General features: G+C 47.0%; 1 protein-coding gene across 2 annotated transcripts in view; it reads left to right on the plus strand.

The window, feature by feature from the left end:
• LOC118233235 (serine/threonine-protein kinase OSR1-like) overlaps window positions 1–23,045 on the plus strand; it is a 69,045-nt gene that overhangs the window by 23,759 nt on the left and 22,241 nt on the right. For both annotated transcript variants that reach the window (XM_035428713.1, XM_035428714.1), the window contains exons 3-4: window positions 6,754–6,862; window positions 10,341–10,482. In XM_035428713.1, coding sequence (XP_035284604.1) covers window positions 6,754–6,862; window positions 10,341–10,482 — 251 coding nt within the window. The remainder of the gene's footprint in view (window positions 1–6,753; window positions 6,863–10,340; window positions 10,483–23,045) is intronic.

Raw genomic sequence — 23,045 nt, forward strand, 5'->3', positions numbered from 1 at the left:
TATGCGGTCTGAAATGCGTCACGGGTCGGACGTGTCGAGCATCAGATGGCGTGGTCGTCTCACTGTGGAGGCAGACCCATCTCCAGACAAAAGATATATTGCTTTCCCCAAGATTAAAAAAAAATGTATTTTAAAAAAAGATAATATATAACATATATGTATATGTGCGTTCTAAATATTTATTTACATGGATGATATTAATTGCTCTAGTGAAAAAATAATTTTGATGTTAAGGATTAATTTTATCTTTTACACCGCAGGTACTGAATGTACTTTTTACTGCACTCCAAAACCTTCTGCAGTCATGATGGAACCTGGAGCTGACCCATTCAGTCGTATATAACTGCTCCGGAGGTCGTGCGGCTGGGGGGGGCGGGGTGAGGGGGGGGGGGGGGGGGGGGGGGCGTGGAGCCGGCAGAATCTCTGCAGTCGTGTCCTCTGATTTATCCCAGTCACCTTTAAATGGGAAGTGACTTGATTAAGATGCACACTTCCTGTATGCGGCGGGTGACTGTGACTGCGGTAGGCTGAGCTTCGTCAGTCTACGGAAAAGTACTGCTATGACTGTCAGCGTGTTCATTTACATACAGCCCATTTTTATAACAGGATATATTCAAATACCTTACTCAAGGGTACAACGGCAGTGCCCCACCTGGGAATCAAACCCGCAACCTCAGAGTTTCCAAGCGCTATGCTGCACTGCCTCCCGTGTCTATGCCGGGTTAAGCTGAGGCATATTGCTGCACGGTTGCTGCTAGAGTAATGTCATGATCCCAATTGTGGAGGAGAGAAATCACTGATGTAAAGTGCTCTTAATTGGGTTTGTCTTACATGTGCAGTTGATTAATTGCACATATGCCATGCGTATTTCAGAATTTAATGAGCAGTCACCTCACTGTATAATCGTTTGCATGCTATAAATAATCCATTTTTATACGTGCAGTAACCCAGGTATTATGCAGGACTGAGCCTGGTTAGTGCTTGAATGGGAGACTTAGGAAATCCAGGCTACTGCTGGAAGTAATGCTGGTGAGGCAATAGAAAGTAGGCTTCCCTCTGGATTAATCCAATGCCCATAATCCAATGCTTCAATAGAGACACTTTGTTGTAGGATGTGAAATCTGCTGGGTACGATGTTAAATAGGCTCACTGTGGTAATTTAAAATCCCATGGCAATAGCTAGAAGAGTTGATTTGTTATCTTAGTAGTTCCGGCCCAGAATTTCTGTCTGGCCATCTGTATTGCACTGTCAGCTGCTGAAACCTGGAGAAGTCCAGGTCTGGTTTGGGCAGGCTCATAACTGGTCTGCCTGGCCCTATAACAGTGAAATGAGGTATCAAACAACAGGTGAGACTTCATAAATCTTCGCTGAATTGAATTGATGATTGTGCAGTCATGCGACTTCCCTTTTTCCTCCAGTGCTTCTGTCAAAAGCTGCACGTATAAAAAGGTTAATTGGCTGTATAACGGCTTGCTGCCCTACCTGTGCAGAGCTGGTGCCTCTGGATAGAGTGCCGCTAAACCGCTCCATTGTTCTTAGTCTCGACATAATGATAATAAAGAGCTCATCGAGAGCCATGGACCTGCCACAGTAGTGGAAATTCTCTAGGTCTCCAAGTTTGGTGAGAAGAGTCAAATAGACTTTCACACACCACCAGTCACCAGACCGCACCAGCTGAATTTAATTTGCAAGTTATAGGCCTATTTATAGTTGTAATTTTATTTTAATTGAACATTGAACTGTCATTTCTGATTGGATAATAGCTCTCCTCTAATGGAGATGAGATATGTTGATACCCGTGGAATGTACTAGAGAGCTTGTATAGAGACACTGTTGTTTGCTGGCCATTGTGTTTTAGTCAGTGTTGAGGGCAGATGTGGGGTTGTACTTTCAGGGAGTAGCATTGCTGTTGTACCTCTGAGGTGGATCGTTGTCACCCATGAATTCTGAATGGAACTCAAAAGGGTGTAAAAAAGGGTTTTTACAAATTAATTCAACATAGCCGAAACAAATAAGCATGAGTAATAAAGTGTGTCCTCTTGACATCATTTTTATGCTGTGCCCTTCAAATGCATTCCCTATGACACCTTTAACTAGTTAACTTTGTATTAAAGGCATATCATTTTAAACAGACCATTTTTGATAGTCAGCATCAAATACCAGCGAAAATCTTGAGTTGGATGTTCTACACTAAACATCTGTGCTCCTAGTTGTCAGTCTGAGGCCTTGGGTTGTCCAGCCACACACTTTCCCATGGGTTCAGGTTCTTATTGATGTATTCTAGGTGCCTTTGAAGTTGGTTCTGTTGATAATAGTTGGCTCCTCACAGTCAGCATTGATATGAATAAGGTGGTTCCTGTTGTGAGATCTTTGGTGTAAGTCTGTATCACACAGCCGGCCGGGTCACTAAAGTCTAGGCTGGGAGAGGGCAGGAGAAAAGCTGAAATCTGAATCCACAGGAGAGAGAGAGAGAGAGGAGAACCTCTTACCTCACCGAAGTGTTTGACTTGGCGAGACCTCTGAATTAGCACCACAAATACAGCTTTCGCTTTCATACCTTTACTACATTTCCTGGAAAAGACTTTGAGTGTTTGTGCGATTTCATGGAACTGGGGGCCGGCTGTACCCCGACAGCTCTGTCTGACACGCACGTTTCACTGTACCATCATGGACCAAGTTTAAAGCCGTGGTGATCCAGATGATGTCAGAGGAAGTAAACGGAGCATTTAGCATGCTGCGCAGAAGTGCTGAAGGGTCTGCTTATTGACAAGGGACATTTGGAAGTAAACCTGCCAGTGGTTTTTGAGTAGACTTCCTGCTTATTTTAGAATCAGTCATTTAGAAAAATGTCCTATGATGAGAAATATTTATTTCGATGCAGGTCTAGGTAGATGAATAAGTATTTTCTCATGAATTTTAAATCAGATTTCATCATTGCACACCTTTTTGTCATAGTGTTGGTATTTCTGTGTCTGATATTCAGTGCTTGGAGAGTTATGAAATTAATAGCATGAAGTTGAGATGTTTTTAAAGGACTGTGGTTTCAAGACTGCTGATTTTATTTCCCCTGATTGCTTAGAACTAGGCCTAATTGTAATTTGTAATGGAGTTGCTACCGTTAGTTCTGCGTTTTAACTTGGTAAAATGTCTATGTGTTTCAGTCATGGCAGTGCATGCTGGGATACGTGTTGCCTATCAGTACTGAAACCTGGTGTCGCAAGCTGGATGTGTCAAAGTTCTGGAATTAACTGAGCAGCTGTATATCGGCTGTGTCATCTGCCTGTCCTCTGAACCTTTCTTCCTCCTTCACGTCCTCATAGTCCAGGGCTGACTCTTCCTCACCTCGCGCTTGGGTGTCGTAAAAACTGCCGCAGCGCCGCCACGCTCTCTCCGTACGGCGGGGTGTTTAAGGTTACTGAGTGCTTTAATGTGATCAGAGGTTTCAGCGGGCGGGGTTTTGGCTGCACAAATCAAAGGCGTGTGAAAGGAGGCTAGAAAATGAGCAATAAATTCCCATCTCGCCTCGCCAGGGAGACAAGTGAGCACAAGAAAGTTAGGCGCTTGCATCTCAGTACATCGAAACGCCAAAAATTAGACGCGCTGACTAAAAATACAGGTGCACACTCGATTTAGGAATTTGTGTTCGAGGAAATTGGCCCCTCACATGATTATAATCAAGATTGCTCTTTGTTGTGAGGAGGAGATCCCTTTCTGAGACTTCTTGCGTTGGTTTTTCAGCTGGTATCAGATATGTGGATGCAGTGGAACGATGGAACTGAATGAAGTCCTCTGCTGAAACTTTTCATATCCAAATTGTCTAGAGCAGCGAGGCAATTATTATTTCAATAGTAACAATGTGAAGTCAAATTTAGTCTGAGAATGGTTTCGTGTTGGCAAAATTCTAACATGAATCCAGGAATTATAACAGCAGTTTGGTGCGATTGCTAATGCCAGGGCTTCAGGTTATACATGAATGTCTGACATTCATATCCATTTAGACCTTAGAACCAAGTATCTGATAAGAGCTTTTCGGTGTAATAATGTGATTAAATGAAAGGTGCATTTACATCATTTCGTAGTCAGGCAGGTGTAGTTATCAGTACATGTATCCAAGGAATGAAGGCAGCCATCTGTCAAGGACTTCGACTTGCAGTGTGAACAATCTGTAAATGGGACATTCCCATCTAGTCTAATTGGACCGTTTTAGCCTCTCTGGAAGGGGCTAGCTTCTCATAAATCCGGTTTTACACCTTAGAGTGCACCACATTCCAAAACGAACTACGGTTGTAGGATTAGGATTGGACAATTGTAATACTTTCCCCCCCACAGGTAGAGGTTGGCTAACACCCCAGAACAGGGGCACTGAGAGCATTTCTGGAAGTCAGTTGTCTCAGAATTGCGAACCCAAATGCAGTCGCGTGAGCCGTGAATGCAGGCCGGAGGGTGGGCTTGAAGTGGTGCTGCAGAATTGCTGGGGGTGCCTTGCCGATTGGGGGGAATAATAGCATTATACTTGAAGAAATTGAACAGTGTTAAATTTACTACCCCCGCCCCCCTTTTACTGTGCCCCCTGTAACCCTGTACCTCGCTCTCTCTTTGTCTAGGAACTTACACGGCAAATTAGAGTGTTATAGAAAGACTTGTTCTGCTGAAGAAGGCTCTTTGCTTTGTGTATTGAAACTGGATCTGCATACATTACATTCTGAAAGGGTGCAGTGGTCTTCAGAAGAGCAGGGTGTGTCATGGTATTCAGGCTTTCTTGGAGGCTTAATGTGGGACTCGAGCTCGGCTGTGTGTCAGTGCAGCTGTTCGATTATTGTATTGTTTTCCTGTTTTTTCCTTATTCTTATTGAGATTGTTCCCTCTGTTTTTGATCAGGAACAGCATGGCGTCATGGCAATGGCCGCAGTTTTCTGTTGCAGGGGGTTCCTCAGGGGCCCCGTTTAATTTTGCGAGCACAGGGAACGCTGATGACCCCAGGGGACTGAAGGCCGTATTAATGGCTTGGTCTTAGCCCCTGTGGCTGAGCCAGGCTGACGGCCAACTCGCATCTTGGGTCTGGAACTGGAACCCCTGCTCATGCTGGAACAGTCTCTGTTGTCCAACCGTTTCAGCGTGATTGCATTTTGGCAAAACTGAGACATTCTTGAGACACTATGCCACCAATATGACACTGAATGTTGAAAGAATTGTGTCGTGTTTTTTTTCTGCAAGGTCTTGCTTTGATTTTGTTTTAGTTTTGAAGAGCTGGAAGGTCGCCCCATGTCGTGATTTCTCTCTCTCTGCTGGGTGGTGGTGTGAAATATGTTAGATGCCCATGCTTGACATCAGGACAGCAGACATAAAATTGATATGAACTGTCAGGTGTATGGAGGTTTCAGTCTGTTTCAGCTATCGGCTGTTCAGGTCTGGAATGCCTGCAAATTTTTCTTCTGTTTTATTTCCCAGGATGATGAGGGAAGGTGGTTTAGATGTGGCAGGGCCTGGTTGGTTGGCTTGTAAAGACTAAGAGGTCCAGGACTGTGTTCGGGTGTGACTTTATGGCAGCGGGTAGCTTGTTTACCCTTGTGGGGTATTCTGAGAGTGCCAAGTCTAAGATTGAGTAAATCCTCCGGTGACCTGTTGTAAAAGAGAGGGCATTTTTCTGTGGGTCAGTGGCTTGAGGAATAGAGGGCCTCATTGTTAGTTCTCCCTTTCGTTGATCTCCAAACTTTATTGGCAGACTCTTTCTTTGGCACGTTTCTGGTTTCCAAAAAGAGCCATTCTTTCCTTCCTGCATGTGTTCTGTCCAGATCTCATCCCGTTCTTTTCAAATGTTTACCTGTGAGGACAGCCTGCACCACTTCCTCAGAAAACTGATTTATTTTCATCGTATCTTCACAGTGTCATAGGCGGAACAAAAGATTTCCTATGGCCTATCGCTGGACATGATCCAAAAGAAGTCTACCTTTCTTCTTGTTAGCTCAGGATGACTGTTATGAGTATGTGGATGTGCTGTTTTTTGCAGTGACTCAGTATACCCAATCATGGCCTTTTCTATTGGACAGGCAGTGCCTGATTACGTAAATCTTTGATCTCCTTGCGACTTCAATTAGAAAATGGAAAATTGGAAAAGCCTTCTTTTATTGAACTCTGGAGAACTGAAGGATTGCATTGGGTGTAGATAGATTGGGTAATTCTGCCTGGGTGACATCATCGCTCCACTGCAGGAGTCTGACGCACATGTTCTTCGCTGTGGCCCAGAAGACTCTGCTTCAAAGGACAGAGGGAGGAAATGGCCCCATATTCCCGTTTGTTATGTGGGAGAAGTTTCTCCTATAGCCCCATATCTCTGCTGAATGTTGAGGCCCTTCTTAGCTTCACGCTGTGAAAGTTTATCATCATTGGTCAATTTTATTGCTCTCACAAAAACAATACTGGGCTGTCTATTCCAGTCTGTTGTGCTTTGTCCTTATATCTGGGTGCAATATGTTTTTTTTGTTTTATAGAATTATAGCCTACCTTTAACGGTTACCTAATTTCAGGCTGTTGAGTAAAGAAGAAAATCATTTGGCCTGCTTAAATTTGACTTCATGACAATTTGCATTTTGGATTTAGATCGAAGGCGTCAGATGATATTAACCATTAGGATACTAGCAGCTCATATTAACAAGGAGTACTGACTCATAATTACACATCATCATTTAAATATAATTTAACACAAATTGGCACAAAATGACACTCTCTCTCTCTCTCTCTCCCTCTCTCTACAGAAAGAAATCCAGGCCATGAGTCAGTGCCATCACCCCAACATAGTGTCCTACTACACCTCCTTTGTGGTGAAGGATGAGCTGTGGCTGGTGATGAAGCTGCTCAGTGGTGGTAAGTGACAGCCCCTCTCTCCTATCTCTCTCTCTCTCTCTATTGCTGTTCCTGCTATCCCTCAGGGCACTCCTGCCTGTTTTTCTGGAGTCTGGCGCCACCCCGGTGCTTCCCTGTCTGCACCCCGCCTGCACCCCAAACCCCGCTGGGACGGCTCTCTGCTCTGTGCTCCTGGCCCTCCTCTGAGAGACCTTAACGAATTCACTCATTATGCCGAGCTCTTTGATGGCACACCCTTATCGGTAACTGTTCATCTGCACCGTTGAAGCAAAGCAGGGCATAATCTTCCCTTAATTTCATGGCCTCTCTAGGGCTCCATGTAGTTATGTGTGACATCACCCACCCCAATATTGCACCAATTTAACTGACTAGTTAACTACTTTGCTTTGCATGAGAAGCCCTCTAGTCCATTTAACCGGGACAGTGGGCAGAGCTTCATAGCATGTTTTTGCTACCATTGCAGAGGAGGTTAGCCGAAGTGATGCTCATTCAAAAAGGCGCACACACAAAGAGCTTAATGAGCCTTCGTTTGCAATGAGACCCAATAGAGGCAAACATGCAAATGGAGGACCTGAATTCCTACAGTCTATCAACGCGTCTGGTTTTCATATATTTAACTTTGTGTCATTTATGCAACGATTTTGTACATTAACAGAAATTTTCACCACCCTTATTTCAACTGGGTATCTCTCAATCCATTCTCTGTTCTCTTTGAGAGCGAATGATCGTAGGCGGTCTTAAATTTAGTGTGACCGAGGTCCCTGTTTCAGCCCTGTGGCCTTGGCGTGTGTGACGTGTGCTGACAGGAAGTTGCCGTGAGCGTAATGCAGAAGCCAGCTCTAAGCAGCATGGCTGTCCAGACAGCAGCAGCTGTGCATGGCTGGATTTGGACCCATCGCTTTTCCACCGGGCAGCTGTACTGGAATCCTATTTCCCAGAGGGGCAACCCATCCTTCCAGAGCTGGGACAGATACCAAAACTATGGAGAAACACCTCACCAGTACACTGGTCCCCAAGGCCTGGGTTGAAATCTGTAGTATCGCAATATATGTATATGATTATGGCAGAAGTACGGCCATCATAAACGCACCATAAGCACGTTGTAAGCCTGTTATAAACTGCCATATGCATACCTCGGTCCATGCCCCACGCAAGTGCTCCTTCCGCCGCTGTGGTCCAGGCCCCTGACCTGATCTCGGCCTGCGATAACATGCCAGCGGCAGGGTGAGGATTAGATTTCAGGCCTGCGTTATATTAGCCTTTATCGTAGCGCACGCTAACCACGGATGAGTCCCCGGAGAAGCATGCCAGCACAGCAGCCTGCTAATGGGATTTCAAGGCCGGGTTTCAGAATGGTGAGATGGGGGGCTGTCTGACTGCGTCCTCTCTGCCCCTCGCGGTTTTGGGGTAATCTGCATTCCCTTCACCAGGTGGAATGGAGGCATGTGGTCAGCCACAGTCGTCTTCTAATACTCCACACCTCAAAGACGGAAGTCTCTTTGTCAGAGAAATGTTCTGATAAGGAAGCGTGAGATAAAGCTCATGGTAACGCCTGCAAACTGGTGGCCATGAAGGATTACAGTGGTAGGATAAACGTCTTGTTTGTTATAAGCAGCAGATAAAAGTGTGTGTGTGTGTGTGTGTATGTATATATTTCTAGGAAGGATGTTCATAAATATGTATTCTGAATAAGTGGTATCACTAATAAAACAAATCACTTTTCAGAACACCATCTTGCAATTTGTACATTGACTTTTTTTAAGGAAGAAAGACCATTTTCCCTGTTGCACGAAGTGCTCTACTTACAAATTTGTGACTCATTACTCATTGCGTTTCAGAGGTATCGGGATTGATTGACATAGGAAAGGGCAGAATATAATACAAACCATCTAACAATTTGGTTTTTGTTTTTGCACTTTGTCTCTTTATCTGCTGCTAATCTCACCTTGTAACTTCTGTAAAGTGAACACAACACAGAGGAGGCATTTATAAAGCCGCATAAATCCCTGTTGGTTTAGATTAAAAAGAAATTTTTTTCTTTGAACTTGGCTCTGGTTCTTAGTTTTCAGAACTATTGCCAGGTTGTATTTGCCTTATGTCCAATTTGTGTGCAATAGTCTGCAGTTTAGTGTTAGCAATTTTTTTTAATGATAACGCTGGCTATGCCATTTCCTGCGGTCAAGAAAATGTGTAACTAGAAAAAGGTTTCAGGATTTTTTAAAAATACATCTTATAGACATTTGTCACTGCTTCTCAATGGCTCCTTTTGGGATTATAGCCTTATAATAGTGATCGTGCTTCAACATAAATGTTTTGAGAATTTTGTGAGCACTTTGTCATCAGGCCTCTGGGTCAGTGTTTGAGGATGTGGTTGTACTGTAACACTACATTCAGGTAGTACATTCTGTTTTGCAACCCCCCCATCCAAACAGCAGCCCCCCAGTCAAACTGAAATGTCACACCTTCGCTGCAGTTGGCAGCTGAGAGAATGCCGTTAGATCTCACACTCACTTCATTCTGTGCGGAGCACCCTCTCAAATGAATGTTCTAAACTTTGGCGATGTCAGCAGCCCGTGGTGCAGTCACACTGCTCGCCCCCCCCACCTCCCCCAGTATTTGAGTCATAACCACAGCCTTGCGGTCACTTTGGCCTCCGTGGCTGCGGGGGAATGGGGGGGGGGGGGGGATAGAGCTGCCGTATGAAACACCTCTATTATCTGCTGAAGGTGCACGTCTCCAAGTGCTGGTGCTGATAAAGAGTCCGTATCCCTGCCCTGGCTGGCACTGGGCCCTGTCTCTGCTGCCCAGAGCTGTGCCAGGCTGAAGCCAGAGACCTTGGAAAATTCCGCAGTGTGAAGATTGTTTTCATTCTTTAAGCAGTCCATTAATAATTTAAGAAGGACCAGCAGCCTTGATGAATATGTTATTATCATATGTTGTTATCTCCTGTTATTTTGGCTTTTAGAATTTGCAGTTGCTTCATTAAACATATTGTACTGGCGTAATACGCTTGGAGGTTGTATCTTTCATGAGATTCTTATAATGTCCACGACATGTGGTGATTGGACGTTTCTCTTAATTCTGGAATTCTAATGAACGTAATGCTACTGCCAAATTTTGACATGTCTGTTCAACATTTTTTGGGGAATTCCAGGATCCAGTACCTCCATAAATTATTGTAAATATTACATATATATATATATATATATATATATATATATATATATACCTGGCATTGTCCTGTAATTTATTTAAAATTATATTTGCAGCCAGCTACTTGCGTTTGATATTGCCTAGGAAAAGAAGCAACCTGATTTTATATGACCGCAATCATAAAGCATAAAATATCACCATCCAAATCATTGACAAATCGCTAACTGACTGGACCAAACAGTCAGCGTTAAGGATATAAGTTGTGTTAAAATGAAAAGCAGAGTTGAGATGACAGTTATGTTTTGCCCCCCCCCGCCTCTGTCAGGCTCTGTTCTGGACGTCATCAAGCACATCATCTCCCGGGGGGAGCACAAGACGGGGGTCCTGGATGAGGCCAGCATCGCCACCATGCTGAGGGAGGTCCTGGAGGGGCTGGAGTACCTGCACAAGAACGGACAGATTCACAGGTGAGCCGCTCTTCTGCAGGCTAGCACCCCAGCACCAGCGCTCTATGGTTCTAACCCCAGATCGGGCTAGCACCCCAGCACCAGCGCTCTATGGTTCAAACCCCAGATCGGGCTAGCACCCCAGCACCAGCGCTCTATGGTTCTAACCCCAGATCGGGCTAGCACCCCAGCACCAGCGCTCTATGGTTCAAACCCCAGAGCGGGCTAGCACCCCAGCACCAGCGCTGTATGGTTCTAACCCCAGATCGGGCTAGCACCCCAGCACCAGTGCTTTATGGTTCTAACCCCCGAGCGGGCTAGCACCCCAGCACCAGCGCTTTATGGATCTAACCCCCGAGCGGGCTAGCACCCCAGCACCAGCGCTGTATGGTTCTAACCCCAGAGCTGGCTAGTACCCCAACGCTAGCATTTTATAGTTAGCTGGTAGATCTGATTCTTACTTTTCAGCATGTTTTGATGCCTGGTACTTTGTAACCTGTTGCCTTTTTTCTTTTTGAAAGTAGAGCAGACAGTCCACCCTCCTTATACCTTTTCATTTAATTCCGCCTGGGTCACTGCAGAGGGTTACAGATAGAAGTGGGACCAGTGGAAGGGCTGTGCAGGGGGGTCTAACCACTGGACATGCAGGGGGGGATTCACATATGGGTTTGAGAGTCAGTTGCCATGTGGACGACACCACATGGTCTCTATCAAATGCCTATTTCCAAGTTGTTCCTGGGCGCAGTTCTCCAACACCGGTTAAATTGTTCCAGGGACTTTTCAGTAATAATTCTAAGCAAGAACAGTAAGGCGAACGAAAGAGTGATTTTTCCAGAGTTGCCTCTGCTGTATTTTCATTGCCATCCACATACAGTAAGAGAGAGCCCCATGGAGGCAAGCCGTCTGTGCGGAGACACTAAAGAAACCCTGATGACCCTCAGCTCTATGATCCCTGTGGCCAGCTGCTGAAGATTAATACATTATTCATCACCTTTGGGCGGTCCCTACTGTGCACGCTGGTGTGTGCTGTTATGGCAGTATACCTGTAGAAAGGACATAAAACCTTTGATTGCCTTTTAAGAGTTATCATGCAATTTCCTTATTAAATAGTCTTCATTGGGGCCATAGTAATAAGTTGTGTAGTTGACTGTTTGAAATTTTAAGATGATTTTTTGGCTTGCATGCGACCTCAGAACAAATAGTATGTGTCTGGGGAGATGGGGTTGGCTATGTATTGGAATTTGTTTAATTGGTAGGCCCTTAAATATTCTCATGTAGCTTCTGTAGTCCTTATGAGAACCTTTCATGCTTTGCGGGCTTGTGTTGTGAAACCAGGCAGGTGAGGCCCATTTTATCTGAAAACACAGCATTCCACAGATTCCTGAACTCAGCAGCAAAAGAGCAGACATATGTGTTCTTCTGAGCCAATTATTTTCAGTTGTCTTCTGCACCTGTAGTTTGAACACAGCACAAGAAGTTCTTTCGAAAAGGTCTTTTTTGTGCACTAATTCATTTTTGTAAGAAGCTGTTTCCCGTTGAGTGTCATGAGTGCAGGCATCTATCTGAATTCAAAAGCGATATTTGGGAAGGTGTACTGCTAAAAAAAAAAACAGTTTAAATATTAATAGAAACTTCAGGCTCTTTAAAATACAGAATTTTATTTATTTTTATTTCGAAATTGATTCACATAGCCAATCTGTAGATAATGGAAAGGGCCTTCTGGACAGATTTTTTTTTTCTCTTTAGTCTAAGGCTATGGAGGGTCTCCCTCCCCCCCCTCTTCCACAAGCCGAGCGCAAGGAGACATGAGGACGCAGGTAAATCTCTGCACCTCTGACAGGCGCTGGCTTGGCCTTACCATGGGGGGGGGGGGCAGACCCCCCTTTACTGAGGGGAGGGGCAGACACCCTTTACAGAGGGGAGGGGCAGACCCCCCTTTACAGAGGGGAGGAGGGTGTCATTAGAGAGCCCTGTGCGAGATGTACAGTGGAGATAAATCAAGGCTCAGAGAGGTTCTGATGCGGGAGGTACGACGGGTCTGGAATCCCATAATTAAACAGCGCTGATTACGGTGCGGTGCAGGAGAACCGTCCATCACGACCTCGTCTGAGCCTGCCGCCTGATTGGCAGGCCCGCGTTCCCGACGCCGCGCGTCCTTCCCCGCCGACCTCCGCCGTCCGGTTGTCACGGCGCCCGGGCACGCCGGCGTACGAAATGAGACGAGCGCCTCGGAAGACGATTTACGGCCCCGATAAAACATCAGGTGGCGCGGCCGCACCGACGCCGCGCGAGTGCCAAGAGGCTCTGGCCTTCTACGAGCAGGAGACAGGAAGCAGAGGAGGAGGAGGAGGAGGAGGAGGAGGAGGAGGAGGAGGAGGAGGAGGAGGAGGAGGCGTAATGCACTGAGGCTGCAGAACGCCAGAGCGATGGAGGAGCGGTAAAGCGATGAGGAGCGGAATGCCAGGGTGAAGGAGGAGGAAGAAATGTTTGTCGATGAGTGCCATTGAGTGCCAGGGCGAAGGAGGTGCAATGCGATGAGGCTACGGAACTCCAGGGCAGAGGAGGAGGAGGAGGAGGAGGTGTAAAATGATCTGGCCACGGAGTGCCAGGGCGAAGGACTGCCCTATTTATGATGACAATACTGGTGTGCAGTTTATTTCATTACCAGTTTTGTGGGCCTCGTGAATCTTCATTCAGAAGTAGAGCTAGTGATGCTGTCATGTCATAATACGCTGAACCCTGACAAGTCAGAGACACACTTGGCTGTTTCTGCATCATTAAGCATGCATGAGCACGCACAACCTTTGCACAATCTGTAATAATCAAGTGGTGATTTTAGAGCCGGGAAGCAACAAGATAACTGGAACATTTGATTTGTTTTTCCTGGGAATCTGAGACCGGTTTCAGAACTATAATGCATAATACACGTTTCCTCTTTCTTGTAATAAAATCGTACACCCCGGTGCTTAGAGCCAGGGCGTTATGCTAGGTACTTAGAGTAGTGTTCCTCCTCTCTGAGGGGCCAGTATGCAGGCTGTAGGGTTGCAGTGGGGGCTGTGAATTTCGGTGTATGTGTGTGCCCTGCCTTGAAGCACGCAGACAATGGCCCACGGGACCCCAGGGCTTTCCCGACCGCGCCCGCGCCTCTCGGACCGCAGCAGACCGCGGAGGCTTGTGGTCGGATGCGGTCGGATGCGGTCGGAGCCTCTCCCGCTTTGGGAAGCGCTCTTCACCGCTGACTCCCCTCCCTGGGTGTGTCTGCAGACCCCAGGGAGAGGGCCGCGCGTGTCGTCCGCCAGCTCCCTGGTGACACGTCTCTCCTGCTCAGAAGTGAGTCAGAACCGCAGCCGAGAAGCCAGCGCCCGAGCACGTCAGGTTGAGTTAAAGACACCCCGGGTTTCTCCTCACGGTCAGTCAGGAGGCCCCTGCTTTACCGTAACTGGCCTCTGAAGAGCTGCTGCATCGGAGGAATGTCTGTCCTCGTACGCATCCCAGCATGCAGTCCCGTTGATTTGCTGCATCAGCAGCTCTGTGTCAGTACTCGCCATGGGAGTATCCTTTGTATGGAAAGAAGGATCGAGAGAGGGCAAGTTCAGAGATGAAAGTGATACTGCCTAGACAGACAGACAAAGGCATACGGATTCTGAGGGGCCACAAGATTGATAGGTATCTATTTTTATACATTTATTATTTTTTTTAAATTATGTAAATAATATTAATACATATTGATAGAAACCTTTGTTTGAACTTGGATTTTGAATGGTTGGTAGCTTTATTGCATGTGTATTGAAATCCGTGTAGGTGCAGGCCATATAGCAGAGAAGGGGGCATATTTCCCCAAGCTGTAACCTGTACAGGGTCTAATGGGGCCCTGCAGGTCTCCTGTGTGGTCACATGGTTAACCAACCCCCCTCCCCCTGGAAACAGCCTCTCCTTCCCATCAACCGAGACTCCACTCTCTCTCCCACGATGATGTCAGCACTGCAGAATTCTGCACGGATACCAGCTCTTTCCCGCAACAGGACCCAGGGGCAAGGATGACAGGCTTGGCTCACCACATTAATAACGCCCCAAGAGCCAATACAGCAAGTGTAAACGTTGTGCATAACCTGGATGAAATGTCAGAACCTAAACCAAGCTATAAAATTAGTCTCCAGAATGAGGTGGAGCGAGTGGGACAGGAGTGAGAGTCTCGCTTTTCCGTTATATTATGTACTCTCCAGTGCGCTGTGGCGCGGTGGGTTGATATCAGCCCTGTTCCTTAAATTCAGCGCTGCGGCAGTCTCCTGCCTCATTGAGAGCAAAGGATCATGGGATCACAGATCATAGGATGTGGGATTTTATTAGAGGCTCCCTGAGGAAACGGGTGGGGGATTGAAGTGGGGGGGAGAAACACCGACCCTAATGACCTGGGCTGCTCACAGGCCTGTCCCCAACTCTGCGGTCTCAGGCGATGTGGGAGGTTTAGCGGTAAATAGCGCTGGGGTTCTGACGCCTTGGCGGTATTTCTGTCTTCGTCGTTCATAATTATATGCTTCGCCAGCTGAACCTGTTCTGTTGGTTAGTGCTGCGCACCACTTAAACCTGGTGGAAAAAAAATGTATGTGAGCTTTCTTTATTAGGGAAATAAAAAAGGGGGAAAAATCAGTAGCACGGTGTCAGAAAGCTGGTTCCTCGCGGCTCGTTTGAGGTCTCGCGGGAGCGCCCGTGAGTTCTGGGTATAAAAGTGCGTGCGTTAGCATCCCGTTGTGTCTCCTGAGGAAACGTGCGTCTTCTTTCCGCCTCTTTCCGTGCGGAGATTGCCCGAGGCTTTGAGAGATGATGCTGCCTTAAATGCGGCAGGCTCGCACCCGGCACGAGGAAGCCCCCTCATTTCAATTATCATCTCAGCCGGGGCTAATGCCTGCTCCTGCCGTCTGATTGGTTGATTTGCTGCAGTGATTGCTTTAACTGAACACGTGACCGAAGATGTGATGGCATAAGACGGAGAGCTCCTGGTATGCGCATGTGACCAGCTGAAGCAGTGAAGCAGACGGGTCCCAGGAGAGGAGCGCGTGTTTTATTGCGACCGGCAGATTTAAAGGCATAACAGTACTGCAGCCGGGCGGTACGTGGCCATACCTCATGTTTTATCATTTCCTGTCTCATCGTGAGGAATTGTTAAATCATCCAGGCTTGTGCTTGTTTTGGGTGCTGAGTTTGCCACACACGGCATAACGACACCCTATATGGAGAGGCATGCTTTAAAATTCACAGGGATGAGTTTGTCATAAATTTATGAATGGAAATAAAATGAGACTTTTATATATATTTTTAAAACAAACCCAGAGAAAGTTTATATTGGCCATTCTAAGAACAACCTAGACAATGGCTCTTAACTGTTCTGTTGCGCGGTCCTTGGTAAGACTGTAATGGTTAGTGTTTGAGTTGGTATAAGCAGAATCACACTTAATGGCATTGGCCTCTTATGAGGCCATTCATTGACATGTGAGTTTTTAAACATTCTGAGCACAGTCTGTGACACACTGTCCTCTTCTAGGGGCTCTGAAATGCCCCCATCCTGCCGCCTGTCTGATCCCTGCTCCGGAGGCCATCTTGTCTGCAGGAGGAAGACTCTTTATCTGCAGTAGATAAAAGGCATCGAATTGAACGCGAGCCAGCCCGTCTGCAGCAGAGTGCCTTTTATAGGACGCGCTGTCACTTTGCTAAATGTGGGAGGAGGAAGCTCCGTGACGGGGAGGGACGCGGTGCAGGCCGCTCGGTCGGGGCTGAGGAGGAAGCAGGACTGCTCACTCAGAGGGGCGGGGCCAGCCGAGAGGCGGGGCGTCACAGGGCCGGTCCCGCCTCAGGGCCTCCGCCCACAGATCCCGCAGGGCTGCAGCGTCCGCGGGCTTCAGTTCAGGGCTGCCCAGCCCTGTTCCTGGAGATCTGCCATCCTCTAGGTTTTCATTTTAACCCTCATTTGGCACACCTGATTTTACTGGTCAGAAGTTCAAGCAGATCTCTAGCTTTTGAATGAGGTGTGCTTTGTCAGGGTTGGAGTGAGAAGCTACAGGCTTGGACAGCCCTGCTTTGGTTTCACAGAGACACCTTTCCTCATTCAGCTCTTTAGTGTCTGTTTGAGCCCATTTCGCTTCCCTCTCCAGCTTTGCATAATGGTTAGGGAGCGGGGCTTGCAGCTCCAAGATTGTGGGCTCGGTTCACGGGGTGGGGCACTGCCGTTGTGCCCTTCAGCAAGGCACTGAACCTGAGCCGCTCCAGTAATTATCCAGCTGTATAAATGGATTGTACGTAAAAAGAATGTTAAGCTGTTTAAGTCGCTCTGGATGAAAGCGTTTGCTAAATGCCAGAAATGTAAATGTGAAATGATTATTGTGGGCCTGCAGAACGGAGGTGCTGTCATGGACGGACGACAGTGGGAGAACTCCATTCGTCTGTGCCTTGGATGTAAAGGGTCCTGAAGCAGCCATGTTCATTTTGTCTGATAACGTTATGAGCTCGGATGTGAAGAGTGAAGCTCCTCCCAGAATGCATTGGGGCCTGTCAAACTTGACTGAAACTGCGCATTAAAGGCCTTGACTGGATCCATCATGCTACCATGTAATGCCTGGTGGTTAGATAACATGGATTAGGACAAGCTGATGTGTGTATGTGCATGCGTGCGTGTGCCTGCCTGTGTGGCTGTGTGTGTGTGTGTGTGTGTGTGTGTGTGTGTGTGTGTGTTTGTTTGAGTGTGTGTGTGTGTGAGCACGTGTGTTTGCGTGCAAGCGTGAGCATTTGAGAATATTGTGTGTTCACTGGAGTGTTTTTTTGGCTTAGCTAGGCTGCTATATTGAGTCCAGTGAATTATTCATTAGCTTGGGAGATGCCTGTATTTGCTTGCGTTTTACCGCACAGCTGACCCCCGACCAACCTTTTCGTTGATGTTGCAGAACGCTGCAGATTGAGGCGTGCTGGTCTGCTGGTCTGCTTGCACCCCTCTGTCCAGAGCAGTAAAGGAAGAGCTTATCTGACACGTGCGTTTCAGTGTCCGTCCCGAGCCTGTGTCAGATGGGAGGGGTGCTACCAAAGATATTTTAAAAAAGGACAAAGTCACATGACTGGTGCAGACCATGCCTTGTTGGACTGTAAGAAATGTACAGTGAGTCTACCTGGTATCGCTCATCTTTGATAACTGTGGTTAAGGGGTTTTGCCAGTCTGTATCGCTTCGTTTGATGTGTTTAATGTGATCATCTGTCCCAGTTTACTGAAGTGTGACTCACGTGTGTGCTGTGGGTTCTATGGTATCTCATTCAGTAAAATGAATGAGTGGATTTTTTATTTTTAATGCTATCTCTGTGCAGTGCACAGTCGCTATGGTTCTGGCACCTCCTGATGGAGTGGTGATGTAATTATTCCTGAAATTCAAAATGGATGGAATGTAAGCTCCTGGCCTTTACAGTTATCAAATATGCCTGCTTGTACGGAGTGGCAGTAATAGAATATCAGAAACCTAAGTAGTTATCGTCATACAGGTGTTGCCGGGAAAATTTCAGTTATTTCACTGCATAGGATTCTGTCAGACCCAGCTAATCGTGAAGGCACAGATCCTTGGAGTGGGTTGATCCTCAGGCTCAATCCTCAGTTTTAAAGCATGGGCTTTTTAAAATGTTTATATAATGACATCACTACATTAGTTTAGATCACTGTATATATTAGGTAGTCACAGAGATGAAGCAGACTGAATCATAACTACTAGAATCGGAAGTTCTACAAAAATAATGGTTAAACTAATGTCCTTAAAGTTTTAGACCTGTTTTTTAAAATAAATCCTTTGGTTGATTGAGGTTGCTACAAATACGCATTTGAAAGCCAGCATAGGTGCATCTTTCACAGACTTGCATTAGTTCCTTCTCTGATGGCTTCTTTTCCACTGGGAGGTGTTTCATTTCTGGAACGACAGACTTTATGTTTACATTGTAATTCCGTCTGCCTGCAGGACTGTCGAACAAATCAATGAAGGAAAGCATAGCCTCTTTCTGAAAGCAGTTGGAGCGCATCGGAGAAAATAAAAGCCTGATGATTGAGCCTGTTTAACAGTGAGTCCATTAATAAAAAGGAAGATTATTTCTGGGTTGGTCAGGCATCCATGTTTAAGAGAACACGGCCACAGAGGGCTGTTCGCAGTAAGTGGGCGATTCGTTTCGACGCCGTTTAGCAGCTTGTTACTTTTGGGAAAGGTTTCTGGTGGGAATTACCGGCAGCGGGCGCAGGGAGGCCTCCCGCGGCCGAGAGTGGGACTCCCCGCCCCGGACAGGTTTCCCCCGCCGTGTACCGCGCGCGAGCGGAGCGCGAACGACCGCAGCTGCGCCGCGCTGAGCCGCGCGACCGCAGCTGAGGCGCAGAAGGTCGCCCGCTCCCCTGCGGGCCACCGCCGCCGTGGAAACAAAACCCGACGCTTTCCAGGGAGGCGGCGGGCGGCTGCCTGAGCGCCTGAGCTTCCCCCGACGCCAGAGGTCAAAGGTCATTTTGGCTTAAAGCGCGACTTAGCCGCTGAAATATCATCACCGCATTTGGCAGAGTTTCGTGAGCAGCAGTGCTGAATCCTGGCACTGCGGTGTATGTTTCAAAGCACGGGCCTCGCCGCACGCTGACCAAGAGATACAATGGCAGTACCCCACCTGGGACTTGAACCCGCAGCCTTTTACTGTTAGCGCGCTCAGCTAAAGGCCAAATTTACCCCTGCTGCTTTCCTCAGGGATGTGTTTTCCCATGCTAATCTGCTTTCTGCTACACTTGGGCATTTCATGCCTTTCGGTTTGCACTAAAGAGCCATTTTTTGGGCCTCAGAGTGCCCTGGTAAAGCTGGCACTCCCTGCGTAAACACAATTCAGAACGCTGTTTACTGACGCGCCCAAACTAAACTTCACGCTTCCTGGTTTTCTAAACAGCATAGTGTAAGGGTTGGCTGGCCATTATTGGTGTTCTTCAGTAGTGTATACAGTTTACTGCATAGCCTTAATATTGTATTTGACCAAAGGACCTTAGTTGTAATTATGCATTATATTCTGAGCATGAATAAATCCCATTCTCTTTTTTATTTTTATTTTTAATTTTTCATAATAAATAACTGTGTGAACATTGGTCCACTTAAACTGAGTATAAAATATACATTGACTGATGAAAAAATGGTGTTCTTGGCTGGTCTCTCTTGCAAGTTAGGTTAATGGATAAATGAATGATTTCCTCTGAATGTTCTGTGGAGAGCACTTTGTGCTGCTACCTTAGTCCTAGTGGTAATTACCGCGCTCTTACATGGGATTAGCCGGGCTGTGATTGATAGCAGTGGGCGCAGGTCATTTGCGATAAGTGCTCTTTTAGGTTTCGGTAGGAGGTTGGAAGGTTGGAAGGTGGTTGGAAGGAGGTTGGAATGCGCGTCACTCCCCTTCTTGTCCCCCACGTTGGGGCAGTGGTCGGGGAGGTCGCCCACGTTGTGAGTCCTTGATCGGAATCTTATCTACGGTAACGTGTCTTGCTGTGGTCACTGGAAGCCGTATGAGTGGGTGTGGCCTCAGAACCACATGACACAAACTACCGAATCAAACCTTTTAATCTCCATTGGTCAAAGACCCTGGAGTGCGGCATTTGGGGCAGCAGTGGGTCAACAGTCGCTCCAGGAGATGATGTCACTTCCTGTCCCATCACCATAGGACACAGAGTTTGTGTTGCTAATGCTCACGGCTAACGAAAGCACTGCTGGGGCCTTGAGTCCACTGAGAGGCATTAGTCTGGTGCATAAAGAGGCTCCTTACCTTCAGTGCCCTGTGTGGTCCCAGCAAGGCCACAGCAGTGCACGCCCTCTCTGCTGACACGCGCTCTGCCCTCTTCCTGTGCTAGAGTCCCCCTTCAAGGTCCAATAAAATTATTAAATGAAGGCGTTTTTTTTGTAGCACGTTCAATATTTCATAGTTTGGTCTATTATTGAAGATTGTTTTACATAACTGGTCTGCTCCCGGAACACTGTGACCTGCCTTGGCGTGAATGCAGGGTGGAGGGCGGGTGGTGGTGAAGTTAGGTGTTAAATCGTGCGGGTATTATCTAATGTATGTGACTTCTCGGATGTGTGCTTCTGTTTATTCGCCTAGCAACTGCTCTTAACTGGTTTGTCCACCTTAAGTTAACCCCTTCAGTGCCAGGTGTGAGAAGAACAGGCACTTTTCAGCACTTTTAACCTTAGCTCACCTTTTTCTTCTCTACTGTCATTCATTTTTCTGTCACTTATAAATCATGTCAGGTTATGTTAGGTCATAGCAAAGTGCCATTCACACAAACATTGTTGTGTGTAGAAGTGAACTTTTTAAAGATAATTGTAGATTTGTTGATGACGTGATTTTAAGCATGATTGTGCTTGTGATTGTGAATTGATTGTTTCTGTTTGAATGAATATACTCTAAATTTCAAAGTAAATGAACGCTGAGCCTGGCTGTAGTGGCATAGAATCGGGGGACCTGTGGGACAGGAAGTCCAGCGTGGCTGTATGACGTCAGTCCGCAGCGGGAGGCTGACGGGCGTGGGTCAGAGACAAAGGGGTGATGTCACCAGACGCCGTGGGCGGGACTCGTCCCGGCTGGCCGCGCTCGTCGGGGATCAGCGGGGAGCCTTCGCCCCCCTCCGAGCGTTCCCCAGTCTCGTCAGAACCCCAACAAAAGCCTCACACACAGGGCTCTTCTGGAGGATTACCAAGCACTCTCTAAGGCCCTTTTAATTGTGTCGGGTCTCAAACACTCTTTGGGTGCAGCAAGTGGTGATTACATTTTTTTTTTTCCCTGAGCAAACCTCCTCCATAAAATAAGCTGGCGTTTCAAATATTTTAAGCCAGGCAAACGCGGGAAAGTAATTTGGCTCATGGCAGGAGGGCTTATTTCCACCTTTAAACAAGCCCCTAAATGAAGATGTGTGTAGTACTGAGTGCCTCATTATGAGAGATGGGCTAATCCTTTATTTGCTCGATGGACAGGGATTTTCTTTGCCTTTGTCCGGGCTTCTGAAACTGCCGGGAGGTTTTGATTGGTCGTGTTCTTTAACATTTCGTTCATTAACGAGAAAATCCACGTGCATCAGCTTCATGTATGTACACATGTACAGAGCATTAGATGCAACCGTTTCTTTGGCAAGAATATTTTCTGTGCTTCTCTCTTTCAGATGTACCCATAAATGAATAAATTCTGTTCCGATTGATATGCTGAACAAAGCTGCTGTTGTTTTAGGGTGAATGAGATACATCATTGTTCTCATATGAACCTATTTCTGTGAGGGATATATAAACGCACACTAAAGAAGCGTAAGAAAATGCTATATTAATTTTTTTATCATTCATTTTTAAAATTTTATTTTCACATCAGTAAGCATAGAACTTTAAAAATCTAGAAACAAAGTAAATTTGTGCTAAAGTGACTCTTGAAAAGTGGTTTAATGTTCCGTGCTTTCACTGGATTTCCCTGATGCCCTTTAAATATGAATATTAACAGCGGGTTTGCTTTGTGTGAATGGCTCTGTCCCTGGTCGACTGTACCCGTTGATGAGAGACGTTTTTATGTGCGGTCGGGGAAGTCTTCTGCCTTTTTCGTGAGCTGGTGACCTCGCCCCACATCACCGCTGAGTCCATTATCGTAAAACTTCAGGTCTGCTCCCCCTGTACGTCCCCCTGCTGCCCCCAGAGATGCTGCAGTTTAACCTCCCTGTTCCCAGCTGAGGGGAGGCTGCCAGTCCGCATTCTAGAGAACCTTCTGGAGAGAGATGAACTGAGGACAGGACTGGGATGTTAAACAGGGTCAGGGGCTCCACGAACAGGGATTAGGGCCTGACGGAAGGGGGCAGCCGCGAGAAGCATCCTCGGGCACGTCGATTTATTACCTGTCCAGAACGGGCAGGCTGGCAGTGGACAGATAGGCTGGCGCATATGTTAGTATGTTTGGGCACCTTTAACTCACTCCTGGTAAAGCTTTAAGAACTTTCAGGCATTTCATGCGTGTCATGTAAATTTCAGGCACGTCATGTAAAACAAGATCAGAGACGCTGCAGTATAATCGCTAGCAAAGCGACCGGCGTTTACTCTGCCTGAAGGTAGACCTCCTCAGGGCGGACAGTGCCTTTTTCTGTCCGGCCCTCGCCGTGATTGGTGGAAGCTTTCTTGGTCCCTTACGAGACCGCGAGGCTCCAAAAAGGCACGCCACGCGGTGCTGAAAATCCACAGAGCAAACGATAGTGCTGCGCATGCATTCCAAAATGGCACCTGCACGCGGTTAAGACATGAGTGGGCTGGAATCTTCTAGTCATAACACCGCCTGCGTCCCCCTTGCCAGTCCCTTTAGGGCGTCCGTCGCGTCGCCTGCTCTTTGCCGATTGGTGAGAGCCGGCTGTGCTTTCAAAGCGCTCCGCTGGTCGTGCTTGGAATTAACCCCTCGGTGTTCACAGCAGTCCACTTTGGTGCAGTCACACCGGGTGCAACCTGGGATTCCATATTTCTGTGGGTGGCCTTGTGTATTGCAGTGATTTCTGTGGGTGGCCTGTGTACATTTTACACTGTATAACTGGGAATTTTATG

Source organism: Anguilla anguilla, chromosome 8 (genome assembly GCF_013347855.1).
Source record: "Anguilla anguilla isolate fAngAng1 chromosome 8, fAngAng1.pri, whole genome shotgun sequence".
NCBI lineage: Eukaryota > Metazoa > Chordata > Actinopteri > Anguilliformes > Anguillidae > Anguilla > Anguilla anguilla.